General features: G+C 44.9%; 1 protein-coding gene across 2 annotated transcripts in view; it reads right to left on the bottom strand.

The window, feature by feature from the left end:
• MYRIP (myosin VIIA and Rab interacting protein) overlaps window positions 1-21,788 on the bottom strand; it is a 223,987-nt gene that overhangs the window by 95,223 nt on the left and 106,976 nt on the right. Inside the window, exon 3 of one of the 2 annotated variants that reach the window (XM_024117042.3) lies at window positions 21,202-21,423. In XM_024117042.3, coding sequence (XP_023972810.1) covers window positions 21,202-21,423 — 222 coding nt within the window. Of the gene's footprint in view, window positions 1-21,201; window positions 21,424-21,788 lie in introns of those variants that run through there. The other variant, XM_024117043.3, reaches the window with a different exon arrangement.

Genomic DNA, 21,788 nt, shown 5'->3' with positions numbered 1-21,788 from the left:
AATATTTTATAATAACTATAAATGGAATATAACCTTTAAAAATTGTGCATCACTATATGGTACACCTATAATATATAATATTATATATAAGCTATACTTCAATGAAAATTTTTATATTTTGTTCTTTATGAATTTTTCCATTAATTTTGATTTTTAAACATACTACATTAAAATATTTATCTTGATTATTCTATTTTGGTCACTCCCTTAAATTTTACACCGGAGGTGAGTACCTTGCTTACCTGACCCTAACTCGGCCCTGATAGGACAGCCCCGTGTGTCAGCACTTTGACACTAGGGTTCCGTGGTGGCAGAGGACTGCCGGGGGGACACAGCTGTGCCCGTGGAAGGGGGAAAAGTGCCCAGTGAAGCAAATGATCCCAGCAGGAGAGGGTGGCGCCCGGAGAGTACAGTGGTGGTACCCAGGGGAGTATAGGGATGAATGCAGCGCCCAGAATACACTGAGGATGAGGAACAGCGGAAAAAAAGTGGAAAAAATAAATCCATGGATGTCATGGGTTAGTTGTTGAAACTTGTGCCCTTAGAGACTCCCAGGAATCCATGGGAGTGGGGTATGGAGAGGAGCTTTGAAGGAGGCTGAGGTCCTGCGTTGGTAGTTAGGGATAAAAACCAATGAAGCACCATCACCCAAGGAAGGTCTAAATAAGAAGACATTTCTGAGATGGTCTGGAGGTGGATGTGTCAGGGAATGCTCTGTCCCTTCCAGGACTTTCCAGCTATCATTCACAGGACTTGGGCACAGCAGCCTCCTCTTTGCAGTCACTCTGGCCTGGGCAGGATCTTCCCAGCTGTCCCTACCTGTCCCTTAAGAAGCCCTCCCCAGACTTGATGCCACTAGTCCTGACCTGGCCCTGAACTCTCCCATCTCTGAGGCCGTCTCTGTGGCCCTCGGCTCCACACTTACGCTTGATTCATTCCTCTCTGTCCGGTTCAGCGAGTCTGACTGATACTCAACCAGGCAATTGTCAGGCCTGGGGAAAGGGGGAACGAAATGGTTTCTTTTAGTGTCAGCTGTTTGGAGGCAGGGATAAATGTCATTTGAATATGGCTTTTCTTTTGCTTTCTTATTTGTAAAGCTGATTGGGACTTACTTTCACTTGTCAGAATCAACTTGAAGTAAGAGAATTTAACTGCATTTATTTGAGGAGCTGCTGTCCTGCTATAGCTGCAGCAATTTGCACTCTGAACCAAGCTTGTCCAGAAGGGAAATCTTGCATCCTCCCTGTGCTACTTTGTGTGATCTAGGGACTGAGACAGCAAAGAAAAGGCAGTCAGCACATACGGATTCTTCTCCCAGTCACATCACTCTATGTACGGTCTTGAACACGTTTATCTTTCTGCATCTCACTTCCCGCACCCTCAGAATACAAATGATCACAATTTCCTACAACCAAACTTCCAGGGACACACAGTTAGTTGCATTGGATATTGCCTCACCTCCCATGTCCTGACATACTGAGGTGTGCCAGCTTTGCTCTGATAACATCTTCACATTTGTATTTTTAAAAAGTGTGTAACTTCCTTTTTGGCTTATTCATCTGTTTGATTAATGGTAACATTATGTTATATAATGAGGTGTCTTCCCTTTAAGTTCCAAGCTGGTTGTTGGAACAAGAAGATGATCTGATTACTGTTTATATTAACCAATTCTGGACTTGGCTATAATAAACACATAGTGTACTACTGTGAACATTAAAAGGCAAGGACTTTGCTATATTAAGTGAGTGGTTAAAGATACTGTGAAAACGTCACTGTTTGTTCATAGTAGATTGGAGCTGCTGGGGCTGCCATGTAATTAATAATACCTGCCGGTTCATGAACGCCTCCTATGTGCCTGCCATGGAGCCAGGTCTTTTTAGTCCTCAAAACTAAATTACGAGACAACTCTTCTTTTATGAAAACAAAAACTACATAGCTCGTCAATGGTGAAGCCAATATCCTCTTTCTTTTTTCAACTGTTAATTTTCTTTAAGTAAAAAAATTTAATAGATGCATCATGGAGTTTAAAATGTAAGCCTGCGGCTTACTCATGTTTACCATCCGTCCAGTTCCCTTCTCCAGAGGCAAACAATGCTGTCAGTTTTTTGTGTACCTATGCACACACATGACAGTACTCCCCACAGTGTTCCCCTTTGCTTTTCTTCTGTACAAATGGTAGGACTTCTCTGCACTGGCTGTTCCACAAGAACACATCCTAGAGATCATCCTGTATCATAAATATAGAGCCTCTTTATTCCTGTTTAGGGGTGTACTATAATTTATTTGACCTGTGCCCTATTGGTTGTCATTTAAATTTTTTCCTAATTTGCTTTCACATCAGCGTGTCAGGGAATGGCCTTTACACACACACACCTACACACACACACATACACACACACACACACACACACACGAAGGGAGCAGAACGTTTGTTAGGAAAGAATTGGGGACTCTTCTCTCTAAAGGATCTAGGCAGGATTTTGAAGGATGTGCTATCCCTTTACTGTGAAGTGGTAGGCAGAATATTCTGCAAGTCATCACACTAGCTCCTGTCTGTGTGTGGGTATGAGTGCATGCTTCTGAATATTCATGAGGACGCAGGGCACTCTGCTTACAGCGCACTACTGTTTATAAAGCACTTACTTAGAAAAGGACCTACAGATAAACCGAGGGTGCTAAGGAGGAAAGGAAGAAATTGGTCCTTTCTTTTTTAAAAATTAATTAATTAATTAATTAATTTTTGGCTGCGTTGGGTCTCCATTGCTGTGCGCAGGCTTTCTCTAGTTGTGGCGAGCGGGGGCTACTCTTCGTTGTGGTGCGTGGGCTTCTCATTGCGGTGGCTTCTCCTGTTACAGAGCACGGGCTCTAGGCACGCAGGCTTCGGTAGTTGTGGCACGCGGGCTCAGTAGTTGTGGCACGCGGGCTCTAGAGCGCAGGCTCAGTAGTTGTGGCGCACGGGCTTAGTTGTTCTGCGGCATGTGGGGTCTTCCTGGACCAGGGCTCGAACCCGAGTCTCCTGCATTGCAGGCGGACTCCTAACCACTGCGCCACCAGGGAAGCCCAAGAAATTGGTTCTTTTTTGCTGACTGCCAAGTAACTGCAGCCTCTGTGGATGGGTCCCTTTCTTCCAGACAAATGCATGTGTGCAAAATTCTGCTTACACTTTCCTGGAATGGATTGCAGCAGAAATGGGTTCTCTTCACATATGTGGGGCATAAATGCAATCTTTCAAAAGGCACATGCCTTTTCTTTTTTCATGGAAAAATCAGTGGCCACTTCTTACAAAAATGGGAACACATTTATATTCTGCAAATCAAAGACAAGTTAATGTACTTCTGTTCAAATGTAAATCTCAGAAGAAAAAAACAAAAGGCTGATGTTGTCCTTTGACTTGAAAAGCAAGTTGAAATCCTGGAGTGGTCTCTGACAGGGCCTAATGCAAGCCACCTGACCTGCCAAGCTATTAAGACTGGTCATTTTGGGGGTGAAAGTGCTAGGAGCTCTGACTTCAAGGGAGCAGAGTAATGAGCTCAGATCAGAGTCTGCAGGGCTGCTTGGAGAGTGAGAGTGTATGAGGAACAGCGGAATTCTCTAACAGTTCTGGCTGAGCTCCTCCAGCCACATTTCTGTTCTCATTAAGTCATCAAGCTCATCTTGGGAAAGTTCTGTACCACCCCCGTTGTCCACGCTGTCTAGCAGATCGCGAATCCCCTTTCCAGTGTCCCAGTTTGAGCAGAAGGGACCTCCAAGTGGGTTCTGTGGTGTTCCCAGGCCTCTGCAGATTTCCCCCTACAGAGAAACTCAGGAGGCTCTGGGCGCCACGCTGCAGGACGTGTTCTTCAGGGATGGAAATCGTGTGCATTCGCTACCAATCCCCACCTCCAGAGTGGGATCCTGGCCAAAGATCTTGTGTGTGTAGGTGGTGGTGGGGGGGATTTTATTTTAGCATTATCCACCATGGTGGACTTCAGATCTCCTCCATCTGTATAGAGCCCAAAATATCTCTCAAGAGAAGCCTTGAATACATTGCATAAATTGCTTTTAGAGGGGCTTGTAACAAAATTCTCACCAAAATTGAAACCGCTGACCAGGATTCAACTAAGCACCCCAAAACCCAGCCTTTAGAAAGTTTGTAGATTTTTGAGTTCTTGAGAGCATCACAGTGCAGAGGATAAACTACGGAGCCAGCCTGCCTAGTATAAATCCCAACTCCTCCACTTTCTAGCAAGTTCCTTAACCTCTCTTTTCTTAGTTGCTACATCTGTAAAATGGGTGCAATATACTTGCTTTATGTAGTTATGAGGGTATCTGAGTGCTTAGAACAGTAATTCAGTACAGAATAAGCTCTCAGTAATGTTAGCTATTGTACAGAAAAATTATTTCCCATTTCTATAAGCTTTTTTTTGTGTGTGTGTGGTATGCGGGCCTCTCACCGCTGCGGCCTCTCCCGTTGCGGAGCGCAGGCTCCAGACGCGCAGGCTCAGCGGCCATGGCTCACGGGCCCAGCCGCTCCGCGGCATGCGGGATCCTCCCGGACCGGGGCACGAACCCGCATGCCCTGCATCGGCAGGCGGACTCTCAACCACTGCGCCACCAGGGAAGCCCCTCTATAAGCTTTTTTTGGTGATTGTTGGTAGTGGGATCTATTTGCAAAAAGGCAGTGATTCAAGGTGGAGCCTCTGAAGAAGTTGAAAGCTCCATGGCAACAGATGAGCCTTTTTTCTGGGTGCTGGCAGGGCCACTGATACCAAGCCACGGTGATGGGGAAAGCAAGGAGTTAGGACGATGGCTGGAGTGCTTTGCTTCACCCAAACAGTACACTGGGGCCTCGCCAAGCAGCACAGATGCTGCCTCTCAGAGTGCCCACATTTTTCTTACAGTTGTCATTTTGCCTGGCAAAGAAAGCTTTTATCCTTTCGAAGATGTTGATGTCTTTTGCCCTATGCTCTCAGCCCTACTGCTCTGAGATGGGGGCTCTGGGAGACTCTGCTGGGCCGAACCCCATTTCCCAGGATGCCCTCTTAGCAGCTCACCTGAGGCTGGTCCGGACACCCCTCTATTCAGTCCTTGGCATGAAATCATGCAGAAATTTTGTACTCGGATGGCCACCCCTGTTGCCAGAGCTGACACAGACCCATTAAAAACAATCTTTGATTTCTTCAGTCACTTAGATGAGGGTTTTGTTGGAGGGGAGTGGAACTTATGTACTCAAAGTCATTTGCAGAGATCCCCCCATTAGCTGATCATGCTGCCTTTGTCATGTGATCGATGTGACTTCATCCTCACAGGGTCTCCCTTATTCCACAGCAAGGATTCAGTCCTGGGAGATGCACTTTATGTCAGAGGAGAGACATGGAAAGATACTAGCCTAGAGCTCCAGAGAGCTGGGTTCCCTGCCCACCTGTCACAAAGTGTCTGTGTCACTAGGCTCAGATCACTTCCCTTCTCTGACATTAGTTTTCTTACCTGAGGCACTCCATGAACCCAACCTTCGAAGTTGGAACATACGTTTAGGGCTTGACTGCCATCTGGGGTATATCCAGAGGTGGAATGACCCGAGATAACCTGTGGAGGCCAGCCTTTGAAGGGTCAGTGGTCACAGATGTTGTCCAGGGTTGCAGTGTGTGTGTGTGTGTGTGTGTGTGTGTGTGTGTGTGTGTGTGTCTGTGCGTGGCAGCTGTGACCAGTGGCTGGACTGTACACACAGCCCCTGCCTACACAGTTCTCAAAAACCTCCCCAAGTTTCCTGGAGAAGCTCTGCCAGGGGCTTTGGGAAATTCTCTCCTCACTGGCTCTAAAGCAAGGCTGGATTCTCTCAGTCTGAGGATGGAGGATCAGGAGGCCCCCCAAGGTCCTGCCCCTCTGGTCAGGACCTGATTTCTGGCTCTGGGTATCTGAAAGCCTGGCTCTGTGCTGGAGGAAATGATCCCCACTTGGGAGCTGGGGTTCCTCAGAGCAGCGTAGCTTGTGTGGGCAGCAGCTGGAAGCTGACTCACCCTCCCTGCTCAGGGAGGGAGGATGCCAGGGTCTGTTTACAGCTCCAGGCCTGAGGAAGTCATCCCAGAAGGGGTGTGAGGAAGGAGGAGTCAGGCTCTATCCTTGTGAGGGACGGTGACAGCGCTGGACCACTCCAGTTTGGAGGAGGTGTGAGGTCAGTTTGGGAAATTGTAAAAGGAGCTTGTAGTGGAAATCTTCCTTTCAGAGTCCGGCACCCATTCATCCTCTTCCTAACAAAACAGTACCCCAGATATTTGGGGAAACACCTCTCCCCACTCCCAGGCTCCAAGAGTGGGTCTGGCTCTAATCAGGTGTCTTCCCCTCCTCCCAGCCACAGTGATTAGATCGAGGACGGACAGATGAACCCAAATCACGCCAGTGTGAGCCATGCCTAGGACTCTGTTCAACCCTTGCAAGTGGGGTGGTTTCTAAGGATGTGTGGTTGAGAGAAGGGAGAGGTTAGAATTCTGGCCGGCATCCTGCTATTGTGAGAAGTTTGAAACTGCAGCCCACCAGCAGATAGCAATGGAAAGGAAAGAAACTGAGTCCTGAAGGTACAGTTTAAACTCTGGATCCAGCAGTACCTGAAGCCACACTACTCTTGACCATTTTTGATTACATAGCTAATAGGTTCCCTTTTCTTTAAGTCAAGTTGGGTTGGGTTTTCTATCCCTGGTGATCCATGAAAGCCTGGCTGAAACAGTGGTGAATGGGATTCCCAAGCCCCTACTGAGAACCAACAATGTACTGGGCAGGTACAGTGACAGGTGCTGGGGGAGGAGGTGATTAAACACAAGGCTTCTGTCCCTGGGGGGCTCCCAGTCACCAGGGAAGGCAGATGTCTGAATGAGGAGCCAACACCCCAGCGACAGATGTCCATGTGCTACAAAGGAGAGGAGCTGACAGTCTTAATCCAGAGTCCAGACGGGAAGGCCAGTGGGGGACGGAGGAGTGAGGATTTGTCACTGGGTAACAAACACCAGCTTTAGAGACAGAAGGGTTGTCACTGGGTAACAAACACCAGCTTTAGAGACAGAAGGACCAAGCCTTAGGTGCCAACACAACCTCTCCAAGTCTTCATTTATTCACCTGCAAAAGGGGGAGTCTTATCTCATAGTTTTGTTGTAAGAATTAAACATTTAATCAGCCACTCGAGACATATTTGCTGAGCACCTATTATGTGCCAGAAACTGTGGACAATATGGTATGCAAAACAGAGAGGGAGCTTATACTCCAGTGGGGTAAGCATCAAAACAAGAGCCTGGATCATGAGTGAGTGGGACAGGGAGGGACAGGGGTGGGAGAGGAGTATCAACAAACACAAACTTGCTTGATGACAATCTGTGACCATGGAGGGGAGGTCTGGAAGCAGAATAAGATTTGAACGTGTGAAGAGGGAGGGAGGGGGCAGGATTCCAGGTGGAGAGAGAACCCCATTATGAAGGCGGGGGGGAAAGGAAGGCGGGAGGTGGGACCGACCCTGTGGGCCTTTGTGGGATGTTGAATTTTGTCTTTATTTTAAGAGCCAAAGAAAACCTGGATGGGTTGCCTCTGGATAATTAGGAGCTTGAAGCAAATTGTTGTCACTGGTTTTGCGTTCAACTGCAATGCTGTTATGGCCAAGTTGAGAATAGAAATTAAGAGAGAAGAAAACTGTGATAAGCTCAGGGCATCTCACCTCTGTTGGGGCAATGCTGTGAACAAGGGTGGCAGCAGTGGTGAAGGTGCAGGGTTATCCCCATGCTGGGCAGGAGCTGCTGGTGGGGAACCACAGAGTTGCTTCCACTGTCCTCTCAGAGGGCCAGAGGGACCGGGCCCAGCCTCCATTCCAGGGGTGGGCGTGGTTACTAACTACAAAGCTGTGATGCACCAAGGGGCCTGGACCTCCTGGGACATGAAGCCCATTAGCAGACTAAACTTCTGGGGGGTGGGGAGCATCTGAGACAGTGTTGCCTCTGGGAGCTGGCGGTGGTGGCCTCTGCTCCCAAGTAAGCGGAATGGGACAGTAGAAAGATGCTGGATTTCAAAGTCAAATAAGCTGGGTTCCCAATCCAGGCTCAGTGCCTTGTCAGCCACATGACTTTGAGCAGGTCTCTGAGCCCATCTCCTACCCTGTAAATCGAGGCTAATTCCTGCCTTGCAGGCTTTCTGGGGATTTGGGGAGCTAACACAGACAACATGCCTCCCTCTCAGGAAGCGGACCGTGACTTTCACTTCTCTTTTCCAGTCCTTCTTGGGGTTCTGGATGACTAGTGTGAGCCACATGTGACAAGACAGACCCAAGACAGCCCCAGGCACCGCTGAAAGCATCCCAGAGTAGAATACCCTGAGGGGCCATAAGCTCTTGCCTGTGTAAATAAAATTCCACTGGGAGAGGGGTTGGGGAGACATTCCCACCCCATATGGCACATGGTGAATGCCTTTCACAGCCTTTCCTGGCAGGTGGCTGTGACCAATGGGAAAAAGAGAGAGAGCCCAGGAGGGGTACAGAGCATCTAGGAGGGGAGGACATCTTTGGGGGCTTTGAGGTACTGACCATGGACAGGTAGCAAAGACCCCAGGCAGGGTCTCTGAATCAAGAGTTAGTGGCAGTGACCTCCCTGGCGGTCCAGTGGTTAGGACTTAGTGCTTTCACTACGGAGAGTCGGGCTTCAATCCCTGGTCAGGGAACTAAGATCCTGCAAACCACATGGTGCAGCCAAAAAAAAAAAAAGAGTTATTGGCAGTTTCCATTTGCAGCAACATGGATGCGATGGACCTAGGGATTATCATACTAAGTGAAGTAAGTCAGACAAAGACAAATATCATATATCACTTACATGTGGAATCTAAAATCTGATACAAATGAACTTATTTATAATACAGAAACAGACTCACAGACATAGAAAACAAATTTATGGTTACCAAAGGGGAAAGAGGGGGGAAGGATAAAATAGGAGTTTGGGATTAGTAGATATACACACTATATACAAAATAGACAAACAACAAGGACTTAATGTATAGCACAGGTAACTATATTCAGTATCTTGTAATAACCTGTAATGGGAAAGAATCTGGAAAAAATTATATAACTGAATCACTTTGCTGTACACCTGAAACTAACACAATATTGTAAATCAATTATAGTTCAATAAAAATAAATAAATAAATAAACAACAACAACAAAAGAGTTAGTGGCAGTTTCAAAACCCCCCTTTGCAGTCTCACAGTGGTAATGGCCACGTCCTCAGAACAGCACAGACAAGCAGGTCGGGGAATGGGAATCTAAACACACGGGGCACAAAAGACACAGCAAGAACAGAGTCTACTGCAAGGCTTACAGAGCCTCAGATGAGCCATTTATAGCTTCTGAAATGCATCTTAATGTGTCTCTTTGCAATGCCATCTCTTTCCAGGCAAGTTCAATCCTTGGCACCATTACCAGGGTGAGAGTGGAAGGTGCAGACTTCCCTGGCCAATGTTAGCATGAAATCTTCCTTTTGGGAGGTTCTGGGAAGAGGAGAAACAATCAACACAGAGCCTTTATCTTGTTTAAACTCCCCTTCCTCTACTCAGTCCTTGATGCCGCTGAGAATCCTGCAGTCTAATTTGTAGATCAAGCATGTTATTATTAGAAGTGACAAGCAAAATGCCCCATGCCATGATGCTAATACTCATTAAACCATCCTTGTCTATTATTTCAGAGAAAATACAAGCTCACTAAGAATATATTTAGTGATTGTCTGCTAAAATATGCTCCTAGTGATTTAAGTCAAACATGGGGAGGTCTGGGTTGTCCTTGATTTGTCACATGGCCATTAAAACCACGGATGCAGAGAAACACTATATTCTTTAATTTTAAAAAGTGGCTGGCACCAGAAGGAAAGGTTTCACGAGGATGGAGCATCTGGATCAGGAAGCCTAAACTCTGGGGTCTCACTCTAACAGCCAGACCCTCCTCTAACCTGGTCTCTCCGTTGGTGGCAGCCCCCTTCAGTGGCCCAGTTGGGGAGATGCTGGGGAGACCAGGCTAGAGGGCCTCACCAAGACCTGGATGAAGGCTCCAGAGCCACAAAGGAGAGGTGAACACAGAGGGAAACTTTGGCTGGATCAGCTCCTACTAAGATCCACCCGTTCCCTGGGGGAGGTGCAATGCATACCAGCTTACTTGGGAGCACACTAGCTTACCTGAAGTTCACTCCTGGGAAACCACAACCCAAAGGAAGAAGATGAATCCTCTTCACTGCTTCCTGAAGGCTCACCTCTGCTCCACCCGAGTGTCTGAGCATTTATGTGGCACCTGCTTAAACCTCCACAGACCCACCACGCTAGAATGCAACTCAACACGGCACGTCCTCCACAGACATCAGACAGGAAGCCTACACCAATGGAGGTGGAACACTGCCACTGAGAAATGAAAGTCATAGGTACCTGTGCGACATAAGATGTCACCTTGTGGCCTTTTATTTCTGAAGGACATTTCTGAAATGGCTGTAGGCAGGGAAGTGCATAAGCCAGCAGGTTTGACAGATGATGAGTTAAAAATGAATGAAGCTGGTCAGCTGAGTTAGGTTTTCATTTCCTAAACTTGAAACCTTATCCTGTAATACTTATAGGTGACTTGCTCTTGGAGACTGGAAACCAGCCTTCAGCAGAAATGGTGACAGGACAAGTCTGGCTGGTCTACAAGGAGAGCGGGCTCTCTCCACCGCCTTCAGCCTCATGCCCCACACCAGGTGGGGACAGGTCATATGCAAAGGCAGATTCCTCTTTTTCCCAACCATCTTGGGGAGTTACACTGCCCTCTAAGTCCAAGATCACGATGCTGTCTGAACACAATCACCACCCTTCACGACATCAGCAAATTTCAGCACTGAGCATTGGGCCAGCTCCTCACTGGCTAGCCCCTAGGCTCTCTGAGGAATGTGTCACAGGGGTCCCTAATCACTGTCAACTGTCAGTCTCTCAGGAGGGGCCCAGAAAGTTCAGGGATTTGGCACAAGTTCTCAAAGCTTACCAAGCAAGAAAACAGTCTGATTAGAAATAAAGCTGAGTATATTGATTTCTCTTGATGAAATTTTGAAAGCAACAAGTATTCATGGTGTGTTTTTCAGCATCCAGTAACACCACAGGAGACACTTATTAGTAAACCCTTGAGACAGAGATTGTCCCAAGCTCAAAAATAAAAGGATGGAGAGAAGCACTTTTACATTATTATTAGAGGTGCACATGGTCTTAGAAGTGACTTTCCTTGACCTTGTCCCATTGAAACAGACTCACAGGCTCTCATACATCCACATACACCTTGGCCTGAACAGCCTGTATATAATTTTAGAGAATAAAACAGAAATTGACAGGAAGTGGTTTTTAGCAAAGCAAATACAATTCTGCATAAACATTGCCAAGGCCCTTGTAATACAAGAAGCCCAGAAACATCCAACAAAGAGGAGCACGTTCTTTGGAACTAATGTATAAAAGCTTTATGATGTTGATGACATTCCTGAGACTCTCATAAAAATTCTAATTCTCATGTCCCCTTTTAGCTTTGTTTATTTGTTTTGGGCCCTTGTTAGGGTTGATTTTTTTTTTTTTTTTTTTTTTTTGCGGTACGCGGGCCTCTCACTGTTGTGGCCTCTCCTGTTGCGGAGCACAGGCTCCGGACGCGCAGGCTCAGAGGCCATGGCTCACGGGCCCAGCCGCTCCGCGGCATGTGGGATCTTCCCGGACCGGGGCATGAACCCGTGTCCCCTGCATCGGCAGGCGGACTCTCAACCACTGCGCCACCAGGGAAGTCCAGGGTTGATTATTTTGAGCCGCAGACAAATCTAATGGCCACTTCTAGCATACTCCAAATATATCTAGGACCAAAATTTTCCTGCTACGTGAATACATCTCAGTCTCAGGCCCAGGAGCATCTCCGAGTCTTAAGAACCTGCATGGAAAGCTACTAAGCTCAAAGATGGCTTTTGAGGGCTCCCAATGAAAAAGGACAACGTTGTAACAACTTCTGCAAACATCAATATTTTCAGCTACAAAATTGGAATATTGGCTCCACGTATCTCATGGGTGGCTGAGAGGTTAAAACAACATAATGCAACCAAAAAATGCTTCTTCAATTTAATAAGGTCTGGCTGCATCCTTCTTAATGACCTAGACCTACGTTTCAGACATTAAGATGCTCTCAGACACAGGATGCTTTCAGGTATGCTGACTCACCCCTCAGGGCCTTTGCACTGCCTCTCAGTGCTCTCCCAGCACTTATACCATCTCCGTATGGTTATGGTTGGGACTTTCCTGTCTTCCATATTAGACTCTGAGCTCTTGCAGGGCAGGGACCTCTTCCTGTTGTTCTTGGAGACACCCTTTTCCACTCAAGCCACTGCTATGCTGGGCAGGCTTGTTCCAGCTGCGGGGGGCTGACTGTGAGCGCCTCTCGCCAACTCAGTGATAATATGTCAATAGCTCGAAAACATATATGGTGGGAATATTTACACTATGGAAATTGGCAAATACTACAAATCAAGCCTTCTTTATCCCTGGAGAGCCGGTTGTCAAAAATTCACCAGGACACCACTGACTCCAGGCCAGCTTTCTCACCTCATCCTTTTAACCTGACACATTCACGCTGGACAAATGTTCTCTGCAACAGAACCAAAATCTAGCATGTCACGACACCCTCCCTTCTTGAAGCAGATGTTTCAGTTTATACTCTCAGTTCTATGATCTACTTGTCTGGCTTACTCCCCAGTGATGGCAACAATAACAACCGTAATAATAGCTAACATCTATTGGTACTTACCACGGGCCGGTTGCTGGGCTGAGCCCGGGCAGACACCTTTCACTGAGTCTTGTCCACAGCGCTGTGAGGCTGGCACTGTATTACAGTCATCTGGCCCAGGAGGAAAGCGAGGCTTTGGATCCTTGCCCACAGGCGGGCAGGGCCAGCATCAGAACCCAAACCAACTCAGCCACGTCACCCCTCTGTCACAGCCACACTGGGTCACTTGCCCTGCTACCCTCCTGTGGACCTTCTCCCCCGGTCATGTCTGTGCATGTCCAGCACTAGTCGCCGTGTTTCTATTTTCATCCATGTAGCAGTAGTATGAGGGGAGTTCGTTGATTATGCTTTGTGGCACCTTATGAATTCCCTAACAGCCCCCAGTTTTCATCCTGGACTCAGGGCGTGGACTGGCCCCCCTTGTCCCACCCTAGAGTTCTGAATGCCAACCGGCCTCAGTGCCCACCATGAGATTCCCTTGCTGCTTCACTCTTCCTTCTGGATTGAGGCTCCCAGGGGCCACAGCTGTCCACATTACTTCTCTGAACCTGGCCTTGAGAAGAGTCACTGGAGGTCCACTGCAGTAGGCACAGGGCTGCCTCGGTAATTACTCCCAGCACTACCCTAAACCAGCAAAAGCTCTATTTGATGGATAGTAGACTTGGGAACAGAGAGCTAGTATGGGGCCAGGCCAGGGTTTCAGCCAGGTATGTATGATAGCAGGGGCTGGCATTCTTTCCACAACACTGGAGGTCCTGAGTATAAGGCAGGGGACAGGCCTCTGGATGGCCAGGGGAGCCAATTCCCACTGCCATGTCCCGGCCCCTGGCCCACAAAGCAGCAGGACCTGCCCTGGTGACCCTCTGGAGGGGCCCTGCAACTCATTCTCCTGTCCCAGTCCCTGGCAAGCAGGACCCTGCTATGGGTTGAGCTATAGCCCACTCCTGTGCTGGGGAGGGCCTGCCCAAGGCATGAAATCCCCACTGCCACAAAGGTCTCATCCCTCGAAAGGCAGCCTCCACGCAGTGAAAAGCAAGCTGTTTAACTTGCTTTTCAGCTCACTAGGGAACCATAATCCATTCAGCTCACTAGGGAACCATAATCCATTCCTCCTGGGTCATTGTGGACATCCTGCTTTGATCGCATCCTTTTTATTTTTAGTTTTAAGTTTTCTGACCTCCATGGTTTCAGTTGAGAAATCTGTCGTCACCTGAATTGATCTTCCCTTATAAGAAATATATTGTTTATTTCTGGCTGCTTTCAAGATTTTTAATTTTTTCTTTAGTTTTTAAAAGTTTAATTATTATGTATCTTGCTATGGATCTGAATGTCTTTGGTTTTCCAAGTTTGTGTGTTTATTTTTCCAAGTTGTGTGTTTATTTTGGTTTTCCAAGTTGTGTGTTTATTTTTCAGGGTTTCAAGGACATATTCTGGCATTATTCTCAGAGAATGACCTTTTCTCCTCAAAATCAGCCAGTGAATTTATTTGGTTTTTATTTCCCTGGAGTACAACCCACAAGCCTTATCCAGCAGCTTCTAATTTTCTCCACTCATGCTTAAAAAAATCCTCTACTGCAAGAAAAAGTGTAGCTGGAATACTTTTATGAGTGTGATTAGAAATGATGTCCTTGTCACAGGAGATGCCATCCTCTCGCATACCCACAGGGACTCGGCATGGCTTCCCAGCTGTGCCATCGGAGTTGGAGCCATCAGAGCCAGGGGCTGCGGGCCGCACGTCGTTATAGTAAAAGAAATTAAAGTTCTTATCACCAGAGCCTTCTAACCGTGGGATAGACACCATGGTGGGCACAAATCATCCTTTCTCTAATCCTTTAGCAACCTTCTAAGCCCAGTGTCATGAATTCCCATTTTTCAGATGAGGAAAATGATGCTCAGAGATGCTCAGCAACTGGCAAGTAGCCACATAGCTGTTACGTGGCAGAGCCAGTGTAAATGTGCCAGTAAATTTTTAAAAATTATTTTATGGCAGTATAGCTTACCTATAGTAAAGTGCACTAATCTTAAGTGTCACAGTGAATGTTTACATATGTGCACACACGTAAGACCACCACTTAAGTCAATGTATAGAACATTCTAATCACTCCAGGAGGCTTGCTGGGTCCCCTCCCATTCAGTGACCCCTTTTACTCCCAAGGGCCATCACTATTCTGGTTTCTCTCATCATTGATCAGTTTGACCATTTCAGAACTCTGCATCAATGGAATCATACAGTATGTGCCATCTGTATCCGTCTTCTTTGTCTCAACATCCATGGTGTTCTCATCCACAGCGTTGCGTGTATTGATAGTTTCTTCTTTTTCATTCTATTTGATAACACACGGTGACATGACATAGCCTACCTACTGAATGGTGTATTATTTTCCCAAAAGTTAGAGATATAAGCTAAATTGATTAGAAGCAATGAAAAAAAAATTAGTGCTTTATGATTGTACCTGAAAGGCACAGCTGACAAAGTTATTCAGCTTATTTGGAATTCATTACACTTCCTGAGTTTACAAGGCCATTCCTAGATGTCTCTTGAAGAATCTCATTTTAGAGGTTAAACAAATCATCTGAAGGACACACAGTCCCAGAAAATGCAGATGTCTTCGTGTGGTTTAATTTGAATGAGGCTCTGGAAGCTACTTGACTGGGGAGTTGGGGGTCCCTGGGTCAATTATTTAGAAAAAAATGAAATACTCTTTTCTTAATTATCTCATATCTTCACTTTTACTAGTGTAGACTATAAGCTTTTTCAGTTCTTCCCTTACCAACAAATTCGTAAATACTCCTCTGACAGGGCTGCCTTTCAATTGCAGAGGCCATAATATTCTCTGATGCTTTTATGGTGATTCTGAGAGCAATTCACACCTCAGGCAGGATTCCTAGGAATACTTATGACAGTACAGCTTACACAGCCCAGGCTGAAGTAGCCCATTTATATGGTAAATGCGTTGGCCCTCCCATCAGGTGATGCTGAATCAGTTTGCCTTCTTTAGGCCACTTGTTCCTGCTCTCAAATGAGAACTCAAGAAATTTAGCAGCAGTAGATTTTGGTCTTGATTTTAAGAGCTGTTTGTAGTCTTAAGAAATGAATACAGAAAAAAAAAAAGAGAGAAAGAAATGGATACAGCATCATCTTCTATAATAGTTCCTGCTAAACTTATTTGTCTTCATGCTGAATACTGCCTTTCCAAATTAAGGTTTATTTCTCTAGGACCTTTCTAAGGATTTACATCTTGTAAGGTTTTTATAAAGTGAAATGGATGTTCTTTGCTGGCTATCCCGCTCTTATACTGGGATATCAAATCCTTCTTTTCATTTCTTAAATTGATGTTCTGTGGACCTTTTTGAGGGAACTTCAAATTTTTAACCACAAGGCTTATCCTAGGCTTGTGTATGTACTGTATGTATAATCTGTGCTTTATGCATAAAAAGAGCAAGATTCCCTCTTCTCTCCAAAGACCAAGTTTGGCCTGGTTGGGGGGCATATAGTCCTGTTGAAAATGCACACCCTGGAGTCTGGAGTCAAACATTTGAGTTTGGATCCTGCTCCCACCCTTACTTGGAACAGTAACATGCCTCAGTGAGCTCCGCGTCTACAACTATAACATGGGGTGCTATCTACCTTGCAGGACCATAAAGTGGAGAGTGTTGGCATCTAATTAGCATTCTTTTCTGGAAATCTACTCTCTGCCGCCCCGCAGCCTAGATTCAGCCCTACCTTGCCCGAGCTTTCCAGTCTGCCCATTGCTCCGCCTTCCTTTGTCCAGCCTGCCTTTGCCTCCTGTCCTCCCCTGCTGAACTTCTACCTCATGAAAGCCCAACTCAGGCATCCCTTCCTCTGGGACACCTGTCCTGCTGTTGCTCTAACCACGGGGCCCCCACGGGGACTTCAGAGTCTCCAGCAGAGCCCTCTTCACTCACAACTGCTCACACACAGACTTATCTCCAGTTACCGTGGAAGCTGCCGTGGGCAGTACTGAAATCTGTTTGACTCTTTAACCTTGGCCATTAACGTAGGCCTAGGCACTTGCTAAAGGAGAGAACCAGCGCCTTTGCTTATCAGAGAAATTTCAAAAAGATCAAAATTTCTGGTTAGGCTTTAGCACTTTCACTGCCGTGGCTGGAATTGGGGCACTGAGATCCCGCAAACTGCTAGGTGTGGCCAAAAAAAAAAAAAAAAAAAAAAAAAAAAATTTTTAAAGATCAAAATTTCTGGTTAGGCTTTAGCACTTTCACTGCCGTGGCTGGAATTGGGGCACTGAGATCCCGCAAACTGCTAGGTGTGGCCAAAAAAAAAAAAAAAAAGAATAAAAAATTTTTTAAAAGAATAATAAAAAAAAAAAAGATCAAAATTTCAGGCTGGCCCCTTCCCCATAGTAACTGTCCTGAAATTTATGCAAGGAGGCTTCAGGAAGAAAGGAGAAAAGGAACATTACAAACAAAAGGCACACCAAGAACTCGTACCAAAAAAATTATACGATAAACATCGCAAGTGAACATGTGAACAAACAGTTCTCCAGAAAATCAGTGATGGGCAGTAAAGAGTTGATTGCTTTAGCACAGGCCTCCTGTGTAGGCTGAACTCAGTAAGCATTTATGGAGGAAATAAGTGAAAAATATTTAATTTACCATGATGTGTGTCAGTGTGTATTTCCAGGAACAAGGACACTCTCTTATATAGCTATGTAAAGTGATCAATTTCAGGAAATTTAAAATTAATACAATACTATTCTACCATTATCCATATTCAAATGGTGTCAATTGTCCCAATGTCCTTCATAGCTATTTCCCCTCACCTCAAGAGTTGATTAAGGATTAGGAATGTCACTTGGGTTTAGTTTCTTGTTAGTCTTCTTTAATCTAAACATTTCCTCTGTCTCTTTTTCTTTCATGACATCAATATTTTGAAGACTTCAAGCCAGTTATTTTGAATAATATTGCTCGGTGTGTCTTTGATGTTTCCCAAGATGAGATTTATTCTGAAATTTGGAAGGGCAGACTGTCTCTCACAGTACACAAATGAAACTTCCCACCAACATTCCTCAGTTTTTTTCCCTTAAATTCGTCAATCTAGTCAAGAGATCTGTCAATTGTACAGCTTTTTCACTGAACAGCCGTGGGTAAGATGGGATTTTTCCAAGCACACAGTAACTTTCTTTGACTTGTTGCATCATGGTGTGTAAAGAAATCTCAAGAGCTCATTAACCAAAATAAACTACATGAAATTGGCACACAGTGCTGCCAACACAAATAATTCCATTGCCATTCAGGCTCCTTTGCCACATAAATATTCCACAAAGTGTACACCTAGGAAGAATGCTCTCTGTTCAAAAAAGTGAAAACACTTCAAAGAAACCATCGCATACATAATTTTTTTTACATAATTTTTAATATAAGAATTTACCCATGCTAATACAATATACACATTATTTTAAATGTCTCATCATATTCTGTCAAGTTGAATGTATCCTAACTTACTTCCTCTGTTCTGTTGTTGGACATTTAGATTATTTCTGGGTTTTATATTACAAATAATCCAGTATATCTCATTTTTGTATTGAGAATTATTATTATTTTTTTTATTGTGGTATACGTGGGCCTCTCACTGTTGCGGCCTCTCCCGTTGCGGAGCACAGGCGCCGGACGCACAGGCTCAGTGGCCATGGCTCACGGGCCCAGCCGCTCCGCGGCATGTGGGATCTTCCTGGACCGGGGCACGAACCCGTGTCCCCTGCATTGGCAGGCGGATTCTCAACCACTGAGCCACCAGGGAAGCCCGAGAATTATTTTTGTATTAAAAATATTCCATCGTCTCTTTAGGTATAGGTTTTCAAAAGTGAAATTACTGGGTAAAAGGACTTGAACATGCTAATGGCTCTTGATACACGTTGGTAAAAGGTTATGCCCATTTCAACTTTGCCAGCAATGGATGAGAGTGCCTTTTTCAATCTACCCTTGCCAACACTGAAGAGAATGCTGAAAAAAAAACATTAATTTCATGAGAAAAAAAGCTACTTGAAGCATAAATCTCTATTCCCTTGCTTTCTGTTAAGGTTCAACATTTCCCCATATACTTGTTAACCTGTGGATGTCCTCATCCCATAGTGATAATTTTTTAATATCATATCTTCTTTAGGGATATTGCAAACCCATTAGGATATCTCTAAAACATACTGTGGAGTTTATACTAAAAGGGCAGCATCCTAATTTATGAATCATGTGGACTGTGTGGAACACCAAGCAATAAGTGATCAGGTAGAAGTAAAGGATATTCGACTCCAAGTGAAAAGAAATGAAGGCTTAAGTTGTCTCAGAAAAACCAAAGCCAATGCCACAGGCATAATCAGGAGATATGTTTTGATTTCAGTCCCAGGGATAATTTTTCTCTCTCATTCCCTGAAAACAATCTCCCAAACTGGTCTGTGTTGAAGGTAATAGCACAAAACAAAAAAAATCAGAGAGAACAATTTTGATAATGAAGCAAAGAACTAAGAAGCCAGTTTGTTTCCAAGGAAAGTGGGAACGCCATTCCTGAATCCATTCGACACCAAATGATGACTGACGTGTGCATCTAGCCTCACTGAGAAAGTTCGGTTTCCTCAGAAGATCTTAAACAACCAGTATAAGTCCTTATTTATAATGTTTGACTGAATCTATGCAATAAATGGTCAAGAAGATAAATTTTTATGTAATAAAAAGATGACAAAGGGAATGATTCTGTAGTATCCCACTAGCTATATAACTTCTAAAATAAGTAATCCATCACTCATTCTATAATAAATTCACTGATGTTTGTTAATCTCCCAACCTAAAAATTTTAAACTAACACTGACAACAGAAACATGTTTTAATGCAAAACATGGAGAAAACAAACTGACGAAGCACAAACCATCTGATCATAATTAGAGCAGTGACCATTACAAGGGAATTTTCATTTAAAATTCTTAAAATGCTTTTACTGTAATAAATAACCAAACAGAACCCTAGGACAGGTAGACTCTTTTTCACTGTGATGAGAAAGAGGAAAGCTGAAGTTTTGGACTACCACCATTTTTACAGTGACTTGACATTATCTGTGTCCTCCCCAAGGAAGCCTACATTCTAATCTGAGTCCCTCCTGTAGAACCACACCACAGACAGGCCCAGGTGCTTGATATAGTCATTTACTTCTGACACAATTGGTTAATATTATCACATGGATGTGTACCCTGTATTCCTAGTGCCTTAATTTTCTGTGAGCAAAAATTTTTATTATTATAATTATTCATGGCTCCATAGTATCTCAAAAAACATGCATATGGTAGCTACTGGATAAACAGCTAGAAATTAAACCAGTGCACCAAAAATGGGATTAATTTACATAGGCTTACATAGGCAAGGAAAAGTTTGTCATAGGCAGTGGGGAGTGAAACATGAGTCTAAAAAGCGGTCATCTCTGCAACTTCACAGAGCTGCTATCCACTATTTTACTGGGATTTCACACAATACACACACAGGTATTCTTCATGTAATTTGACATATACAGTGTTTTAAAATCCAATTGCTCGAATATGAATATGCCGAAAGAATATCCCAGAGAGTAATATCCTAAAGTAAATCACTTCTAAACCAAGGTGAATTTCAGACTGCACAAGGAGCAGAGAAGCTGATGGTCAAAGTGGATGGCAGCACAAAGTGACCCCAAACACCATCCCCCAGCAAGACACCAGGTTTTGCCAGGTATTTAGTCTAAACAATCTATTGGAAACTAATTTTTTTGTTGGTTTCAAGAAACTGGGCAGGTTTTAAAAGCTGTTATTTATCTGAAATTTTCCATACTTGATTCGATTCAAAATATTCCTTAAATGTTTCCCATGATGAACTTGGCAGTGTGTCTTGTACAATGCTGAGAGGTTACACAGCTTGTTACTACATAAATAAACTCTTCTGAGGCATCCTTCAAAATGTAAAAGACTGTCAGCCCACAGGCCATATATCTGAGGCACTTTGACCTAGACATACTTCTCTATAAAACTGAGATTTAGAGAAATTTCAAGAAGCAAAACCTGCCCCATGAATCATGGACTTTTTTCCTGGACAGGTTCTTATGATGGACTTGAATAATATGGAAAAACAGGAAATGAGTTCAACTTTTGCATCTTCTTTGATTTCAGACAATAATAATCCCAAGACTCCTGGCGATGTCCCCACAAGACATCATACCAAATTGAACCAGTGAAATTCCCAGCTTCTCCTCAGCATCCTCTTTCTGCTAACTTTAATTAAACAAGTTTGGGTGTGTTCTATCTGCATTAGACACGCTGAATGTAGAAGACTGCTTAGTAAACCTCCCCTTTCTTAAAAAATAATGCCGATCAATCAATCACTGTCGGCCCCACCTGGTTGAAGGAAGATGGTGCCTCCAGTTAGCTGAGACCCTAAGGGTGCACTTGGCCACTCACCTCGCCTGCTGGCAGACGCAGCAGATCCACACCTTCTCGTGCTTCTGGTAGGAGCAGCAGCTCTTGCAGACGTTGAACTTACAGTCCCCACACCGGCGCTTGGTGTTGACGAGGAAGGTGAAGGGTGAGCAGCAGCGCATACAGCAGTGCTCCACGAACTTCTGGTGCTTGGAGAGGATGCTGCACTTGCTGCCTTCCTCATCCAGCTTCTGCTTCATCTCGCTGGGGAGCCAGGTTGGGGAAAGGGTGAGGAGAAGAGAAACAGCACATCAGGTCAGGGGGCTCCCTCCCTAAAGCACGCCACCCTGGCCCTCCCATATGGCAGCTACCATGTAGGATCTTCCTGTCAAACACAGAAAGATCAATGGCTTGACATAATATCCAGAGAGGAACCCTAATGGTGGATTAATTTTGTGTTCTTCTATATGTCATATTTTCTAAAAGAAAGCGCAAAACCTTATGACTTATATTTCAGACACTAGATTTAAATACAAATTATTATAAAACTAAGCACATTAAAAAGAAATCCTTGGGCTTCCCTGGTGGCGCAGTGGTTGAGAGTCCGCCTGCCGATGCAGGGGACGCGG

This window comes from Physeter macrocephalus, chromosome 18 (genome assembly GCF_002837175.3).
Source record: "Physeter macrocephalus isolate SW-GA chromosome 18, ASM283717v5, whole genome shotgun sequence".
In the NCBI taxonomy this organism is placed as follows: domain Eukaryota; kingdom Metazoa; phylum Chordata; class Mammalia; order Artiodactyla; family Physeteridae; genus Physeter; species Physeter macrocephalus.
Note: the sequence above shows the minus strand (reverse complement) of the source record. Positions and strands in the feature narration are given on the sequence as shown.